General features: G+C 41.0%; 1 protein-coding gene across 1 annotated transcript in view; it reads left to right on the top strand.

The window, feature by feature from the left end:
- The window catches only part of TRANK1 (tetratricopeptide repeat and ankyrin repeat containing 1), a 46,869-nt gene that overhangs the window by 14,409 nt on the left and 15,474 nt on the right, over positions 1 to 16,986 (top strand). Inside the window, exons 9-17 of the mRNA XM_009272426.2 lie at positions 1,604 to 1,762; positions 2,147 to 2,398; positions 3,308 to 3,484; positions 5,060 to 7,939; positions 8,552 to 8,751; positions 9,560 to 9,697; positions 13,491 to 13,631; positions 14,324 to 14,480; positions 15,048 to 15,136. Of these exons, the coding sequence (XP_009270701.1) occupies positions 1,604 to 1,762; positions 2,147 to 2,398; positions 3,308 to 3,484; positions 5,060 to 7,939; positions 8,552 to 8,751; positions 9,560 to 9,697; positions 13,491 to 13,631; positions 14,324 to 14,480; positions 15,048 to 15,136 (4,193 nt within the window). The remainder of the gene's footprint in view (positions 1 to 1,603; positions 1,763 to 2,146; positions 2,399 to 3,307; positions 3,485 to 5,059; positions 7,940 to 8,551; positions 8,752 to 9,559; positions 9,698 to 13,490; positions 13,632 to 14,323; positions 14,481 to 15,047; positions 15,137 to 16,986) is intronic.

The following is a 16,986-nucleotide window of genomic DNA, read 5'->3' as shown; positions in this document are numbered from 1 at the left end:
GTCCTTCTTGTAGTGAGGGGCCCAAAACTGAACACAGTATTCGAGGTGCGGCCTCACCAGTGCCGAGTACAGAGGCACAATCACTTCCCTACTCCTGCTGGCCACACTATTTCTGATACAGGCCAGGATGCCATTGGCCTTCTTGGCCGCCTGGGCACACTGCTGGCTCATGTTCAATGAGCCAATATTGACAAAGGGAAGCTCTGAAGTGTTGAAAATGTGAGTGAAAAGTTGCTGACATTTTTAAAAACAAAATAACATTTTAGTAAGAGCTCTTTGTTCACAAAGTTTTGGCCATCTTTGATCTATGTCGGTGATACGCAGCTAAAACTCCTGTATTACTTGGAAAATTTTAGCCTCTGCACATGTTAAGGGAAAAGAGTAGCAGAGCAGACTATCAGACTAAAACTATGAGAGCCTCTCATAACCAAAGCAGGGGAACTAAAATTTAGTTACACTCTTGGAGTATTGGGAAATTTCAAAGAATGTTTAAAAAAATTATTAATGATATTTCTAGGCAGTTTGCAAAGGACCTGTTGTCATACAGAAAGACACAAATCTTAATTGTCCCAGTGCTAATATGAAATCTCATGAACTGGGGTGATAAACTGGTTTCCAGTCTGCTTTTTTATAATAGCCTGTCAGTTCTGAAAAGGATTCTGATTTGTCTGGTTTGTTATCATTTTCCATTCTGAAAACTAATGTATCAGGTGTGATTGCGCAAATAATGGGAATTTCCTCTTCCACGCCAATAAATGAGAATGAGAAAACATACGAATTGTGCAATACCACCCCAGTGTGACAGTATCGAGAGTGGCTAACCCTTATGTAGTTTCTTGTCTGCCCTAACAAACGGAGCAAGCCTGAGCCGCCTGTACCGCAGTGTGGTCGGAGAGATATTAGTTGGGGCAGGAGATGGGAGCTGTCTATCCTCAGGACTGGAGGGTCTCTGCAGGATGCATCTTCGTGGCAGCATGGCACTACAGCTTGGCTGCTACTTACATTCTAGCTCTGAAAGAGACTGTAGTGGGCCACAGACATTTCCAGCAGAGGATTCAGTCGTAGGAGGCCATTTGGAGCAGCTCTTGTGGGTATCCGCATGAGAACTGACAGACTGGCCGGTGAGGCAAGATGTTTCTGCAGGACTCTCAGGTTCAGAAACTCAGGAGGTTCAGAAACTGAGGAAACTCAGCTGATCTTTTCAAGCCATGGTTTAGACTCCTATTGAAAAATAAGTCTTGTTATGTCCAGGACTTATTTTTCACAGTCCAATAAGACTGTTTTTAGTCATCTACTCTAAAAATTCTGAATAATGATATCACTGTAAGGCAGCAGTGTCCTGCCTGCATGCAGATCAACTTGTGAACTATTACAATTTTCAGCTTAGTGTATTATGGTAAAGAGTGTATTCGATGAGTGTATCAAATATCCCTTGGGATATGAAGTCTGTCACAGGACTGGCTTTGGCAGTAAGAGTTTCAGCCATCTGATTTTAACCTGCCACTACACATTTCTCAGAGCCCTGAGATATAACATATTACAGTCTTGCCCTGAAAACATGCCAGCAAGGAACTGGATTTTCAATTTCTGTAATGTTTTACAGGGGGGAATGAAAGCAGAGCCATAGCTGATACAGATTCTCTCCTGGATGTTCTTGAACAGTTCGTCCAGTTCTACAAGCTTGAAAATGGAGCACATCATAAAAATGTATTGAAGGAAGATGCAGTTAAGCGGTTTCTGAAACTGCTGTCTTCTCTGAAAGGTACAGCGAGTTCCCATTTCTCCCCTTCACGAAACTTAATCTCTGTGAAAAATGTGTTTGATGCTAACGTACTGTTTTTGCTCTCTTACCCTTCCTTCCCTTCCCTGTTTCTGCAACTGATAGTACTGGAACAATGTGCTTTTACTTATTTTTGCTGTTGTGTTTTGCACGTAGAACCACCGGGATATGCACAAAATTTCAGTATGATGAATCAAAATGTTCAAACTTACTTGGCTGTCAGCATCAGGACAGAAAGATGCAAGTGTTGCATTTTGCTGTTCTGTACTTTCAATTTAATGAGTTCATTATTCTGAAATTAGTTTACAGCAAGATTGATTTTATTATGTGGTTTGAGTAAGTTACGTTGTCTTGACTGTCTTGCAGAAATCCCTGAAGGGGTGGTTTGCAACATCTCCCATGCCTGTGCTAACAACTTCATAAAACAGTTGCTGGAGAAGCAAATGTGGCAGAAAGTTTTGCTGCTGCTAACAGGGAAAGCCAGTGGGGAAAACACCTCAGGTGGAGGACTCTTCAAAAACTGCAGTCTTTCAGATGTTGACATTGGCAACGTTATCCAACGGTGTGACAGATCGGATAAGCAAGTGCACCTCATAAGATGCTTGATTGAACGAGGAGGTGAAAAACTGTGCAATATTAATGTGTTATAATAGATCCGATATTTGATTTGGCATGTTTGGAGCAACATAGTTTCAGAAATACCAACACATGTTTTTTGTGGCTCTGTGTAAGTGCAGCAGCTTGTTGGAGTGCAGTCTGTTGGCTGTATCCACTGCGTGCGACATGGGGAAGCTAGTAAGGCTACATCGGATGAAAGATGTTTTTCAAATTAAATTTGGCTCTCAGGGCTGGTAAAAGGAAAGAGGCCAAAAGATGTTTTTCAAATTAAATTTGGCTCTCTGGCCTCTTTCCTTTTACCAGCCCTGAGATTATTGTTGCTCCTTTGCTTGTAGTTTCTTTGGTTTTTAATTTATCTGTCTTCAGCCACAATATTATCCTGGTAGAAATTGTATGCCACAGTTTTTGGGTTCAGTCTGTTGTTATGTTACAAGTAATTGACTACTTCAGTGATTTCAAAGGCATGACCAGATGCCTTTTTTTTTTTTGGCTAGTGTGGGCATCATAATTTTTCTTGTTTTGCATGAGACTTATTCCTAGGATTACTCTAGCATTTTTCATTTCATCTTATAACTTGATGTTAGCTATAAATTATGGACACACCGTCCTGCTGCGGCCTTGTGAGTGCCAGAGGTGCAAGGAGGCTTCTTGTTTTGGTCAGTGACTGACTTACTTGAAGAAGATATGTTCTGGCCTTTCTGTCTTCCTATCACAACAATGGGAGATAAGAGGAGATTCTGAAGATTTTCTTAGTCAATAACTCTTTAACAGATACATGTAAAAAGCTGACAAAAAAAAGTGGCCTGCTCAGCAGTCGGCATGTACCTTCATCTGTTTAGAACTTTCTGTATTTTGCAGATCTGGCATATCAGATTTAACCCCTGATATTTTTGTGTCCTTTCACACCAGCTCTGCCAGATGGGATTGGAACCAACTCTGAAATACCATTGCAAATATGCCTCAAAAATAATTATTTTGAACTTGTATATTTGCTGCTGACCAAAGGTGCAGATCCTCAAAATGTCTCCATTGCACAAGGAGATACTCCTTTGCATGCTGCAGTTTCCATCTGTTTCAATAATAGAGGTAAGGCTTTTGTGTGCTCGGGCCTAGGGGACACAAAGGGCTCTAGCAGATGTGCACCATCCGTTTTCACAGCAACTGTTGAAAACTTCCCTATTTCTTACCTGTCTGGCCCACTGCCCCTTCTGCTGCTGTTTACTGATGTGATAGCAGAGGCAGCAGATCAGGATGTTTGACTGTGTCTCAGCCCCCAGAATTTGCAGGCCAGAGGATACGCACCAATCTTTGTTAAGCTGATGTGTTCTGCTTTCTGGTTGCAGTGGCTGGGACTGTGAGGAGAGTTAATGGCAGCTCAGGTGACCAGGGGAATCAAGCAGCTGTAATGTCTCCATCAGTTACTGTTTTGTGAACATACTCTTGTTTAATCAAGCTGATTTAGAAAGGAAGGCTCCTCTCTGAAACCCTGTAAAATATGTACTAGGTGGGAATGAAGTAAACGGGAAGGATCTAGGAAGAAACAAAGGTAAAGGCAGAGCAATGGCAGCAGACTTTGAAGGAAATCCTACAGTGACATCTGAAATCTGTTTCCCAGTTTTTGTTCAGTTCTCAATCAAGCAAAGTTTTGTTCAGAAGAGGAGTCAGTGAGAGGACTGTAGGGCTTACATAAAAATGTAAGAAATTCAGGTAAACTATCAAATTAAGCCCCAAAGTCAGGTTTGATTTTAAATTAAGAAAAAATACATTTTTGAGTTGAAGGATTAAAATAATTTAAAATACTGAACTTACGCATTTTTAAAGCACACACATTTCATTTAATAGCTTTAAGAGAGATTAAAAGCATAGATACTGCCAGTTGTAAATTTTAAATCAAAAGGTTAAGAAGTTCAATGACAATATCTTCTCTTAAGTATTTTTCAGTGTGTAAAGTTTTTGAGGTGGAATTTCTTTATAATGATTTTGGTGTGTTACTATTTTGCGGTTAGGAAATAAATGTTTCGCATATATTATCTGGTTTAAATCACATACATTATCTGGATTAAATCCAGAAAGCTGTAGAATATCTCTTTTTGGTTTTTTTTTCCCCAGAGATATATTGGACTAATCTTATTTTGTAGGAAATTGCTCTAGAGGCCTCAGATACCAGGAAATAATTGGGATTTGCCACAGATTATTTTAGTAAACCAAAGTTATCTGCAACAGGTTACTTCTGGGTGGCATATTAAAATGACTCAAATGACCCCAGAGCAGTACCCAGAGCTGCCGCTTGTCCAGGTGACCAGAGTCACCAGCCTAATGCTTGGGTACCAGTCAGGGCTGATGTTGGAAGATGAACGAATCTGTCTGCACCAGGAGGTTAAAAAAGGAATGAAACTGACTGATGCTACAGGCACAATTGCAGCACTAGGGATTTTTAAAGCTTTGCTGCCCTTGCTTTGTTTTCCCTGGATATTAGAAAAGCTCAGTTTTGAGCCATTTCAAATAAGCATGTTTTACAAACATGAAACGTAGATTTTTCTTTTCTTTTGAAAGCAAATTGATTTTCACTTAATAGCTGCAGAAAAACAGTATTAAAAATTGTTGGCCTACGAAGCAGCCTTGTAAAGCAAGTGATTTTTTTGTATGTTCTCTTGCTTTCAGATGGCACTGGTTTAAACATCCTGAACTATCTACTTGATCTCTTTGCTTCAAGACCTTCTGACTTTCCATATCTTAATCCAAACATACAAGACAACAATGGAAATACAGTGATGCATGTTATTTTCCAGAGAGGATTTTCAAAACAGGCTAAGAGAATAATAGATTCATTGGCAAAATTTGATGTTAACTTTAATATAAAAAACAAATTAGGAAGAGATGTGAAGCATAGAATTAAAAAAAATGACCCACTGCTACTTGCCTGGAATACTGCTGCACTGGAGAAAAAGAAGTACCGGCAGGATATAGCAGGGCAGCTGGTTAAAACATCTAAGCCCATTTCAGTCTCTGAGATTTCACAGCCAAAGAGCACAGGGCGTTCTTCATCTGGGTCCTCATTAAAGGCACCATCTGGCAACGCAGCACATAATGATTTAAAACCCCCATGTTCTGTAAAGACAAAGAAAGATCAGTTGGCGAAGCAGGAAACAGAAAGAATAAATAGCCCTTTGACACTGCAGGAAAGTCTAGTGCAGGCAATCACAGCTTTAATTCAACAACTGAAGTTGGGTGATACCCTAAGAAAGGATCATCCTCTGGTACAAAAGCCATCTTCAGCTCAGACTAATTTGGAAGAAGGAAAAAGTGAGTCCTTGCAACCTTGTGGAAGCATAGCTTATCCTGAAGGAAAAGGGAATAATTGGGAGAAAAAGAAGGGAGCAGGGGAATTTAGTATGGCTCTGCCTAATGGAGAGAAGGAAGAACCACAGGAAGAGAAGGGGAAGATTCTGGATATTGAGGCATATGTGCAGGAGTTTGATAACATGACCTGGGAAATAGAGTGCACACCTGAAATACTGAAGACATTGGGCAGCAAAGCTGTGCCTCATTATCTGAAAGCTAGAACTATAATGACAATTAAGCAGCTTGGCAATGGGGAATGGACTAGGGGCCTTCAGAAGCCACTGAAGCACTTGAAAGCTGATATCCAGCTGTATGAAGCCAAGTTGGGCAAAGGTGCAAGAATGCTATGGGAACTTGCGATCGACTTTTCTCCTCGTTGTAGTGAGAGTGCGGAAAAGATTATGGAGACAGAACAGACAAAAAGTCTTCCAGAAAAATCAGGTAGAGTTTACACGGAAATAATCAGAATTTGGGCCATTGTTCTCGACCACTGCAAGCTGAACCGTGTCTTAGATAATATATGTATTTCCTACAATCGTGGGTTATCCTGCATCTTGAGGAAAAAGCTCAAGGGCATAAACGAAGGACATCAGAACCACAATGTGACAACACAGAAGCGCATTCCACGTTGTTATGTTGAAGACCCAGAGGCAGAAAAATCAGAAGAACGTACCATACCTGAGTATTTCCCTCCAGCCAGTGCAGCAGAATTGGAATACAATATAATGAAATTTCACAGCTTCAGTACTAACATGGCGCTTAACATTATAAATGATGTACATTCTTGTGTGGAATACCCTTTCCGAGTTGGGGAGTTGGAGTATGCAGTAATTGATCTCAATCCAAAGCCCATGGAACCAATCATTTTAATTGGGCGAAGTGGGACAGGGAAGACGACTTGCTGCTTGTATAGGCTTTGGAAGAAATTCTATTCGTACTGGGAAAAATCCACCTTGGCAAATGGTCCTTTGCTGCAGAGGCAAACGTGGCAGCAAAGACAGTGCAGTAAGGTTGAAAAGGCTAGGTTAGAGAATGAAGAGAGTGAACTAAAACAGGACAGTGATGATTCGAGTGAGGAGCAGGTGAGCGACGAGCATGACCAGGACAGCGAGGATGAAAACGTTCCTGCGGGCACAGCTGGTGCAGAAATGAATTCATGTGACGACCATGAAGAAGACCAAAAGTGTAGTGCAGAAGCATCGAACAGGCTGGAGCACCTGCACCAGATGTTCGTGACAAAAAATCCTGTCTTGTGCCAAGAAGTTCAGAAGAATTTCATTGAACTTAGCAAGTCTTCTAAGGTAACCAGTCACTTCAAGCCTCTGGAGCGAAATGTTCACAAGCTACAAGACGTTAAAGATGAAAATTTTCCACTGTTTGTCACCTCCAAGCAGTTGTTGCTGTTACTGGATGCATCCATGCCTGACCCATTTTTTCCGAGAAACGAAGATGGAAGCCTTAAAAGAACCATTGTTGGTTGGAGTCCTCAGGAAGACTTGGTGGTACCAAATTGGCAAGATGAGGATGAAGAAGGTAATGTTGAAGCAGAATATCGTGATGATGAAGGAGCTGCAGATGCGTACTCTAGGGAAAGTGATCCTCGGACTTTTGTGACTTATGATGTATTTGCAAATGAAATATGGCCAAAAATGATAAAAGGTAAAAGCTTGTACAATCCAGCACTGGTTTGGAAAGAAATAAAATCATTTCTGAAAGGCTCTTTTGAGGCACTGAGTTGCTCTGGGGGTAAACTTACTGAAGAGCAGTACAAAAAGCTAGGCCGAAAGAGATCACCGAACTTCACAGAAGACAGGAGTGAAATCTATCACCTCTTTTGTCTTTATCAGCAGATACGATCGCAGAGAGGTTATTTTGATGAAGAAGATTTGCTGTATAATTTATCTCAAAGACTCTCAAAGCTCAGGGAGCTGCCGTGGTCCATCCATGAGTTTTATGGTGATGAGATACAGGACTTCACCCAAGCTGAGCTAGCACTGTTAATGAAATGCATCAATGACCCTAATGCCATGTTTCTAACTGGTGACACTGCCCAGAGCATAATGAAAGGAGTTGCTTTTCGTTTTAGTGATCTGAGGTCACTGTTTCATTATGCAAGCAAGAACTCCATGAACAAGAAGCAGCGTGTTAGAAAACCAAAAAGGATCTATCAGTTGTACCAGAACTACAGGTCCCATTCAGGTAGAGTAACAAATTTATTTATGATTTGAACCTGTGCTCTTCAGGTGTCACTAATGATTGAAGTTTTCTACTGGCCAGTTCAAAGCATCTTTAAGCAGCCTGTTTTTTTAAGAGATCAGATGGTCAGCTTTTTCTGACATGCGAATTCTGTATTTTGACATCTCAAATGGAAAATCAAGAATGAACATTTTTTAAATTGTCATTTTTTGAACACTCGCGCTTACTGCATGTTTTGAATGTATTTGTTTGAAGGAAAACTTAACAAATAATCATACCCATTTCTGTTGTCCCATCCCCCAAATCGCTAGACTTTGCAGCATTGGTGTACTACTTCTGCTTTTCTTACTTGTTTCTCATTTATGACCTTCATTTTGTGAGGACGCTGCTAAGCCCTTGTAGCATGCTTTCTGATCTTTACAGGCCCAAGAATGAGGTCCACTCAAAATGGCAGAAACATAAAGTGGACTTTACAGCTTCTCTCTTCTCTGACTAGTGTTTTTGTCATGATATTTCTTGATTTCAAAATTCTAACAAAATTTTTGAAAAGTGTGTTTGCGAGAGAGTATGAGACAGTGAGGCTGAAGTTTAAAATCTGTATTCTGCTTATTACAGGTATTCTCCATTTAGCATCTGGAGTGGTTGATTTGCTTCAGCATTATTTCCCAGAATCTTTTGATAGGCTTCCTAAGGACTGCGGTCTCTTTGATGGACCAAAACCTACGGTCTTGGAGTCCTGCAGTATTAGTGACCTAGCAATTCTGCTGAGGGGCAACAAAAGGAAAACACAACCCATTGAATTTGGAGCACATCAGGTTTGCTTTTCTTAGGTATACGGCTTTTTGCAGATTCTTCCAGCTCTGTTGCTAAATTATCATTTTAAATGGACTGCCCACAACTTTCTTTTTTAAGCTCTTGAGGCTGAAGTTTAAAATCTGTATTCTGCTTATTACAGGTATTCTCCATTTAGCATCTGGAGTGGTTGATTTGCTTCAGCATTATTTCCCAGAATCTTTTGATAGGTTTCCTAAGGATTGCGGTCTCTTTGATGGACCAAAACCTACGGTCTTGGAGTCCTGCAGTATAGTGACCTAGGCAATTCTGCTGAGGGGCAACAAAAGGAAAACACAACCCATTGAATTTGGAGCACATCAGGTTTGCTTTTCTTAGGTATACGGCTTTTTGCAGATTCTTCCAGCTCTGTTGCTAAATTATCATTTTAAATGGACTGCCCACAACTTTCTTTTTTAAGCTCTTGTATCTCACTGATAAATTATGCTTTTTAAACTTAGAAACCTTTATTGTGTTGGTTTCTGTTTCTTCTTAACACACGTCTGGCTCTTTCTGTCCTTTTTTGCATCAGGTGTTTCCTGCCCCATTCCTTTCTAACTCCAAATTTTCTTACACCAGATCTATGACTGTCTTCTCATACCATGCATTTGTCAGTCTTATAGTGGCGGCTTTGTGACCTTTTTTGCAGAGTGTGCTGGAATGTCTGTGTTAAACAGTGTCTGGTTTTGAGAAAGCTCTTCCGTTATCGTGATGTTTGTGTGCTCTCTCTATGAGGCTGTTACCTTTTTTTGCTTCCTAATATGCTCTTTTCATTAATGTATTTTGTGACAGGTGGTATTAGTGGCAAATGAAACTGCAAAGGAAAAGATACCCGAGGAACTCAGTTTAGCACTTGTACTGACAGTTTATGAAGCAAAGGGGTTGGAATTTGATGATGTACTCCTTTACAACTTTTTCACAGACTCAGAGGTATTTAACTCTTACCCATTTTCTGCATTTTTTGTTAATGTCTTGATTTTACAAGTGGTCCAATTGGCTTTCCAGCGGGGGAAGGATTCATTGTTTTCTCTGAAGATGGTTGGTTTCATCACAGTAGAAAACGGAACTCATAGGATTATGAATTAACGCCTCTTCCCTTAGTGCTGCATTTCCTTCAGACTGGATGTTGCAGTTTAAGGGAGAGCCTTGGGGTTCACACAACAGCGCGCACACACACACACATACTTCTGCTACATGCCAAGACTACTGCGCTAGCTTACAGCATGTCCCTAATACTTGCTCCCTGTTCAGGTCACAGCAGTTGATGGAGGGACACTCCATCACCCTCGCATACCCTTTATCTTATAGTGGGGTTCTGGGTTCCAAAAAAAAACCTTAGACCCCCTGCTTTGCATCACCACTCTGTTCACAGTGTGATTTTTTTGGTGTGCTAGCTCATAGACTTGAAATCATTTGTCAGCCCCAGACAAAATGAAACAGATTTTTTTTTTAATTAAAAGCTTAGTAAAACAATTATGTTTAGAATGAAAGGGTGTGTGTGTGTTTGGGGGGAGGGGAGAGGGTGTGATCTGTAGCCATCCACAGCTTAGCTCCAGAAAACTCATTCTGGTCTAGCTTAGGAGTTGTCAGGAAACAGGATGGTCTCTATAGCAGAGACCATCGCCCATAGAATGGCCTCGGTTGAAGAAGGCTTTTTTCCTGGAGGTGTTTTGTTTTGTGTTTTTTATGTACTTCCTTTTCCCCCTTAGTGGTTCTCCAGGGAGCTCAGACCCTGCCCCTTCAGGGTTTCCTGTAACTCCAGACCTGGCAGGGGTGTGGTTCTTGAGGCTCCTCGCAAAAAACTGTCAACCACAGAAGCCTCGCTGTTGTTGCTGGAGCATCACCGAGCCCCACCTCCCCACCCCAGCCAGGCAGTAGGCAGCATCCTTACTGAACATGCCTGCAGAGACTCGAGAATGCCCACAACAGAGTTGCTCTGCAATTAAACATTCAGTGTGAACATCTCTGTTGCAGATGCCTTCTGCCTCTAGCCCTCAAAACTGTGTCTCAGATGTGGCTTTCAGCAGATGAAAACCACAGATGTATAAAGGAAAACAGGGCAGCTTACTGGTGACTTTTCATAGAGGCTAGTAGACATTGTGATGAGGGCAGAAGGAAGGAACTTGAGGTGAATGACCTTGAATCTGGCTTACTGAGATTCGGGGACAGTGTTATAGTGGCTGTCATGATAGATTTCTCGAAGTTGATATGTTTTTGGTGATGCGAGTTGTGCTCAGAAAAACAATGAACTAATAGCAGAATCTGGAGTTGAGTGTGTTGAAGCGTTCTAATTCAGCTAGACTAATGTATGTCAGGTCTGGAGAAATGTTCCCATACAATTGTTCCGTTTTCCTGCGAGTCATGAGTAATTGAGTTGATTTGAGCAGTTAAACAAACAGGCAAGAAAGCAACTTACCCTGAGGTTTCCTAGTTTTGAAAAGCTGAATTTCTGAACTGTTGTAAACACAGCAAATGTGGCTGTGTGCTGTTTGTAATGTGTTCAGTTTTCTTTCTGTTGGGCTTGAAAATGCGATTTGAAATGAGTCTTGTTTCATGAAGCATGTTTGAATGAAGACTCAAAAAGGGGAAAAACCCCAAACCCCCCAAACCCAGCAAGCTGTTGACCAAACTGGTACTGTTAGCTGGTTGTCATTTTGTAATCCATGACAGGCTTAGGAGTGTTTTGACTGATGATTTATTGCAATCTTAACTTCAAAATACATTTTGCAAGACAGGTTTCCTGCATTTTTTCCCATTAAGAAGACAGTTAACCTGTATCAGATTGCGCTTAAAGCTCTGAACTATGTGTGTGTATATATATATATAAAAATTAAAAAAGAGTGCTATTTCAGCCTTATTATGAATATTTTTCATTTTGTGCCAGAAACTTGGCACTATATAATCAGGTTTCCATTAAATACCAAAAAGGGGGAAAACATAACATCTCAAAATATGCTTATGATTTTCTGGGTTGTTAGTTTTGTGTGGGATCAGGAACCTGCAGAACGGTGTGTTCAGGCCCTGGCTTTTTGGCATTGGTTACCTGGCATGAGAGTGCACGCCACCGATCTGCTGCCACACTTAACATATGTTTAAGCATGTTTGTGCACATTTATACAAATTTCTCACATCATATGTCAAAGGCCAATATTGTCTGACCACGCTTTCTTAGATATTCCACATGAGTATTTTTTTGCTCATCTCTGAGCCTTCTTCCAAGGTGAGTGTGTTGGCCAGTGACATTCCACTCCCTGGCTCAGACCAGCACTAGCAATTACTGGTGTTGCACAGTGAGCTTAATACATTCATTGCATGAATGACCAGCCCTCTTGCCTGTGCACAGTGAGGGTGAGAATATATGCCTGTATGGGATACTGGTGGGTCCGCCTTCACGGCTTCAACGTTTTTGTTTTGTCCATGGCCGTGCCTGCCCACTCCCCCCATCATGGTTTACATAAGCAGTGATGATGTAATCTTTGCATCTTTGCATGCCAAAGATGATGTGCCAAATGGCCCTTTCCTTAATCCATTGCCTTTTCCTGCCAAGGTGAATGATCCGAGTCCTGTTCAGAGAACTGCCTCTTCAGCGCACCATCCAAAGGACAGCAGCCACTTCCCTCTGCTTGTATGGATCCTCCTTGCTCCAAGTCTCCTTGGTGCTACAGGGACGAGGTTCGGTGAGTTGTGGGCCAGCTGGCCTACAACTCACTGAGCTTGGTGGCTGCCTGTCCTGACCTACAGGCTCGGATCTATCCAACATGTCTTAGATATCAGATTTTAGCATGACGGTTTGCAGCTCATGAGCGTTATCCCACCATCATTTACCTTTCACCCTGCCCTGGGCTGGCAGACAGCAGCCTGGCCCAGCAGACAGCACACCCCCACAGTGACTCTGCCTGTTGTGGTATTGGGGTTTGTAGGAGAATCCTCAGTCCTAGGACTAAACCTTAAGCCTCATCCATAGTGAGGGTAACCTCATTTGCTCCTTTTCCCCATAGATGGGTTATCCATTGTAGGGGTGTATCTTCAGGTTTAGCTGAAAATTTGTAGTCCACCCAAGGAGGTTTTCATGTTTAATATCAAATTTACTTATTTACATTAGGCGTTGCATGTGATCTGGATTTAGATGAGTAATACAGCAGTATCTTGAAATCACAAGACAAGCATAATATAACAATGGCAGTATACAGCAAAATTACAATACAAACATGATTCCCATTAGCAGTCCCTATATGCTCCACCATCATGATGCTGGGCATCCCCAGTCCCCGGGAAGTAATACATAGCTTGAAGCCAGCTCAAGCCAGTTGCACTCTTGCAGGTTTGTTTTGTTTGTTGCTCAGTTTTTACACGCCCTGGGCCGAGCCATGTATTCGCTTCCCTCATGTTGGTCTGGCTGGCTCAGGAGGACATTACTCTCTACTAGCTATTTCAGGGAAAGTTGTTTATTCAACCTGATGACTGCCTGGTACAGCTGTGTATCTCAAACAAAGGTTACCCTCCAGTACCACTTGTATTGAGATGAAGTTCAGCTTTCTTGATGAAAATTGGTGGTCAGTCTTTTCATTCTTCCCTGAGATAATACTTTTTTTCCCCGCCCATCTCCTCTGAGCCTTCTTCAGTTGTGGGGGTGTGTTGGTCCGTCACAACATATGACCTTGTTTGCATATGTGGGCAGTAGTGATTGCTGCATACAAGTAACCTCATGCTCTTGACATTTTAGGCTAGCAAAGAATGGAAGATCGTTTCTTCGTATACTCCTGATTCGGATGTGCAAGTAGGAGGCAAATTGCTAATCGAAATGCCTTTAGAGGATGCTACTGGTGTGCAGAAAAGAACTCCTTTTAATGTAGAAATGTACAAGGTAAGTTTTTCATAACATTGGGAATGGGAAGGATAAACTAAATTCTTAAATCTTAGAAGTAGGGAAATGTCTTCAAGAAATACTTTCATCCTGTAGTTCCATGTTTATCAAGGTTGCTTTATCTTTTTGGTGGTTGTTCACGTTTGTATAATATAATCTTGATTTTGAAAGAGAAGATTGTGCAAATTAATTTGATAAGACAATAAAAAGTATCTGTAATAGACTTTTAGGTATATTTACAGAAGAGCTATGGTTAAAGCAAATAGCAAATCAGCTTGTCAATATTTATTATTACTTTAATCTGGTTTCAGATTGGTGTCACTACCTTAAAATTAAAGAAACTTCTTAGAATCTAGTGAGTCAGATATTTTCAGGATTGTATGGTAAAAAATCAGTAATTATATGTGCAAGTGATCAGAAGGAAAATGGACTGTCACACCTGCAGCTGCTAGATTTGCTGTAGCAGTAGTTGCATACAAATTAGCTGGACATGGCTTATGTTATTGAAAAATCACATATTTACTATTTAGACTTACTTAAAGATACTTTCTTATTTGTTATTCATTCTATATATATTCGTTGTTTTCTTATAACTGCAAAGTATGTTTCTTTCTAACAATTTAGCTCATCTGGCATTTCATTTATTTTATTTTGGTGTGTTGTCTTTTTTTTTTTTTTTGGTTCTGCTTCAGATGCTGAATGGAGAACTAAAGCAATTGTATACTGCCATTACAAGAGCCAGGGTCAATCTTTGGATCTTCGATGAAGACAGTGATAAACGGGCTCCAGCTTTTAAGTATTTCATCGAAAGAGAATTTGTTCAGGTTGTCAAAGCAGATGAAAAGGAAGGTAAAGTTATCCTAAAACTTTCTTGAAAGACTGTCAGACAGGACAGCCTACTCATGCTTTCTTGCTTTTAGGCTGTGTAATAAAGAAGGTTAAATTCCTTGGTCCCTCTAACAGTATGCATTGATAACTGCCCTTGCAAATTTCCACGGATTTCAGTGGGTCTTATGGCCCTTTTGGCTCTAAAGATCAGTTGTATATGTTAATACATAACTTCATTGCTAATTCATTAGCATGCACAGTAATGAAGGCTGTTCACGGAAAACCACCGCAGCTAAAAGAGATTTATCAAATGAAAGAATTTGCTTTCTGTAAAGACAATGGATTTACTCAAAGTTTTGTCCAAAACCCAAGCATGATTTTTAAAGGTCTTTCAAAACCAAACCCAACTTGTTGATTTTCAGTGCTGATTGAAAGTGATAAATAACTCATAGTTACCATTACTGGTGTGAGCACAAATCATAAAGAGTTTGGAACCTTATGAGATGTTAATGCTTAGTTTTGGTACATGACAAGTGGTTTCTGTTCTTTGTCCATTCTAACATAAAATGATTACCCTTGACCTTCTAGACTTAGATGACAGCATGTTTGCTAAAACTTCAACTCCAGAAGAATGGATTGCACAGGGAGACTACTATGCTAAACATCAGTTCTGGGAGGTAGGAGCATATGTTTATCTGAAATAAGGATTCTTGTCTATTTTGAAACCTTTTTTTTTTTTCTTTGCATCTATAAAATTATCTGTAAACCTTCAGTTGCTCTGTAGCAGTGTATCTTAGTTTGTGGTTTGTAGTTGTGTAGGTGTCTACAGACTACTTGTAAACGACTTGCAAGAAGTAAGTAGGGAGAGCAGGCCTATTACCTGGAATCTTAAATGCACTACCCAGAAATTTGCAGTCCAGTGAGGGGAAAAACATTTTAATGTGCACAAATGAAGGATGGTTGCAAAAAACAATTATTAGCAACAACTGGAATCAACTGTGATTTGTGAATCTAAACCACGTGCTTGACGATATCATTACACGTTACTGTAGGAAAACAAAAACATTTCTTGGAAGTACAATGATTTGGGTGATGATCTCAGAGCCCTTTTATGGTTTTTTGGACAGTAATTAGGGATGGATACAAAACACACATTAAGGAACAGCATGTAAGAACCAAGGGAGCACTAAGAAAACCGCAGAAAGAGAAGCAAAATGATGGTTTTGTTCCCTTACTATTTAAAGAACATGGAGATTTTACAGTCTTTTATTTCCTAAATTGATAGTTAATGCAATCCAGGTATGGGATGACAGTTAATGGAATGGAAGCAAAACCCAGCCAGGACAATGACAGCAATGAATTATTCTACAAGGAATTAAGGGATATCTCTAGATCAACTGCCCTTGTCCTTATGGGTGATTTTAACTTCCCAGACATCAATTGGGAATATCATACAGCAGACACAAACAGGTCCTGTAAATCTCTGAAGCACATTGAAGATAACTTCTTGGTACAGGTACTAAGGGAGCCGATTAGCAAAGGTGCCCCCCTAGATTTGTTGTTTGTAAACAGAGAGGGACTTGTGGGTGAAATGGTGATTGGTGGCTGTCTTGGTTGCTGTCCACCAAGTAGTTGAGTTTCGAATAGTTGGTGATAGGAGAGACTCATGGGCAAAGTGGTGATTGGTGGCTGTCTTGATCACAGTGATCATGAAGCAGTTGAGTTTCAAATCGTTGGTGATAGGAGAAAAACTGCCAGCAAAATTTGACCCTGGATATGGGGAGAGCAGACTTCGGGCTGCTGAAGAAGCTAGTTAGTAAGGTCCCCTGGGAATCTGCTTTTGAAGATATTGGGGTCCATGAATGCTGGTCACTTTTTAAGAGCCATCTCTTAAGAGCACAGGAGCAGGCAATTCCAAAGTGTCAGAAGTCAAGCAAGAGGGGCAGAAGGCTGGCTTAGCTGAGCAGGGATCTTGTTCTGGAACTTAGGTGGGAAAGGAAAGTGTATGGACATTGGAAGCAAGGACAGGTGACATGGGAGGACTACAGAGATGCTGTTTGCCACAGTGAATTTTCTCTCCGTAGGGAGAAAATTTGTGCAGCCAAAGCTCTGTTAGAGTTCAGGCTGGCCAGCACTGTGAAGGACAACAAAAAGGGCTTTTTTAAATACGTTAACAGCGAAAGGAGGGTCAGAGATAACATTGGTCCATTACTTGATGAGGTCAGTCACCTCACAAATAAGGACGTAGACAAAGCAGAGACGTTTAATGCCTTCTTCGCCTCTGTCTTTGACACCAATGATGGGCCCTGAGACCCCTGGAACCCTGTGTTGGAAGATCGAGACTGAGGGGGGACGATAAACTCCCAGCTGACTCTGAACTTGTTCAAGTCTTGCTGCTCCAGCTGGATGAATATAAGTCTATGGGGCCCAATGCGCTTCATTCCAGGGTACTGAAAGAGCTGGCCAATGTCATCGCGGGACCTCTCTCCATTATTTTTCAACAGTCTTGGGAGTCTGGAGAGGTCCC

This window comes from Aptenodytes forsteri, unplaced genomic scaffold (genome assembly GCF_000699145.1).
Source record: "Aptenodytes forsteri isolate BGI_AS27 unplaced genomic scaffold, ASM69914v1 Scaffold398, whole genome shotgun sequence".
In the NCBI taxonomy this organism is placed as follows: Eukaryota; Metazoa; Chordata; class Aves; order Sphenisciformes; family Spheniscidae; genus Aptenodytes; species Aptenodytes forsteri.
Note: the sequence above shows the minus strand (reverse complement) of the source record. Positions and strands in the feature narration are given on the sequence as shown.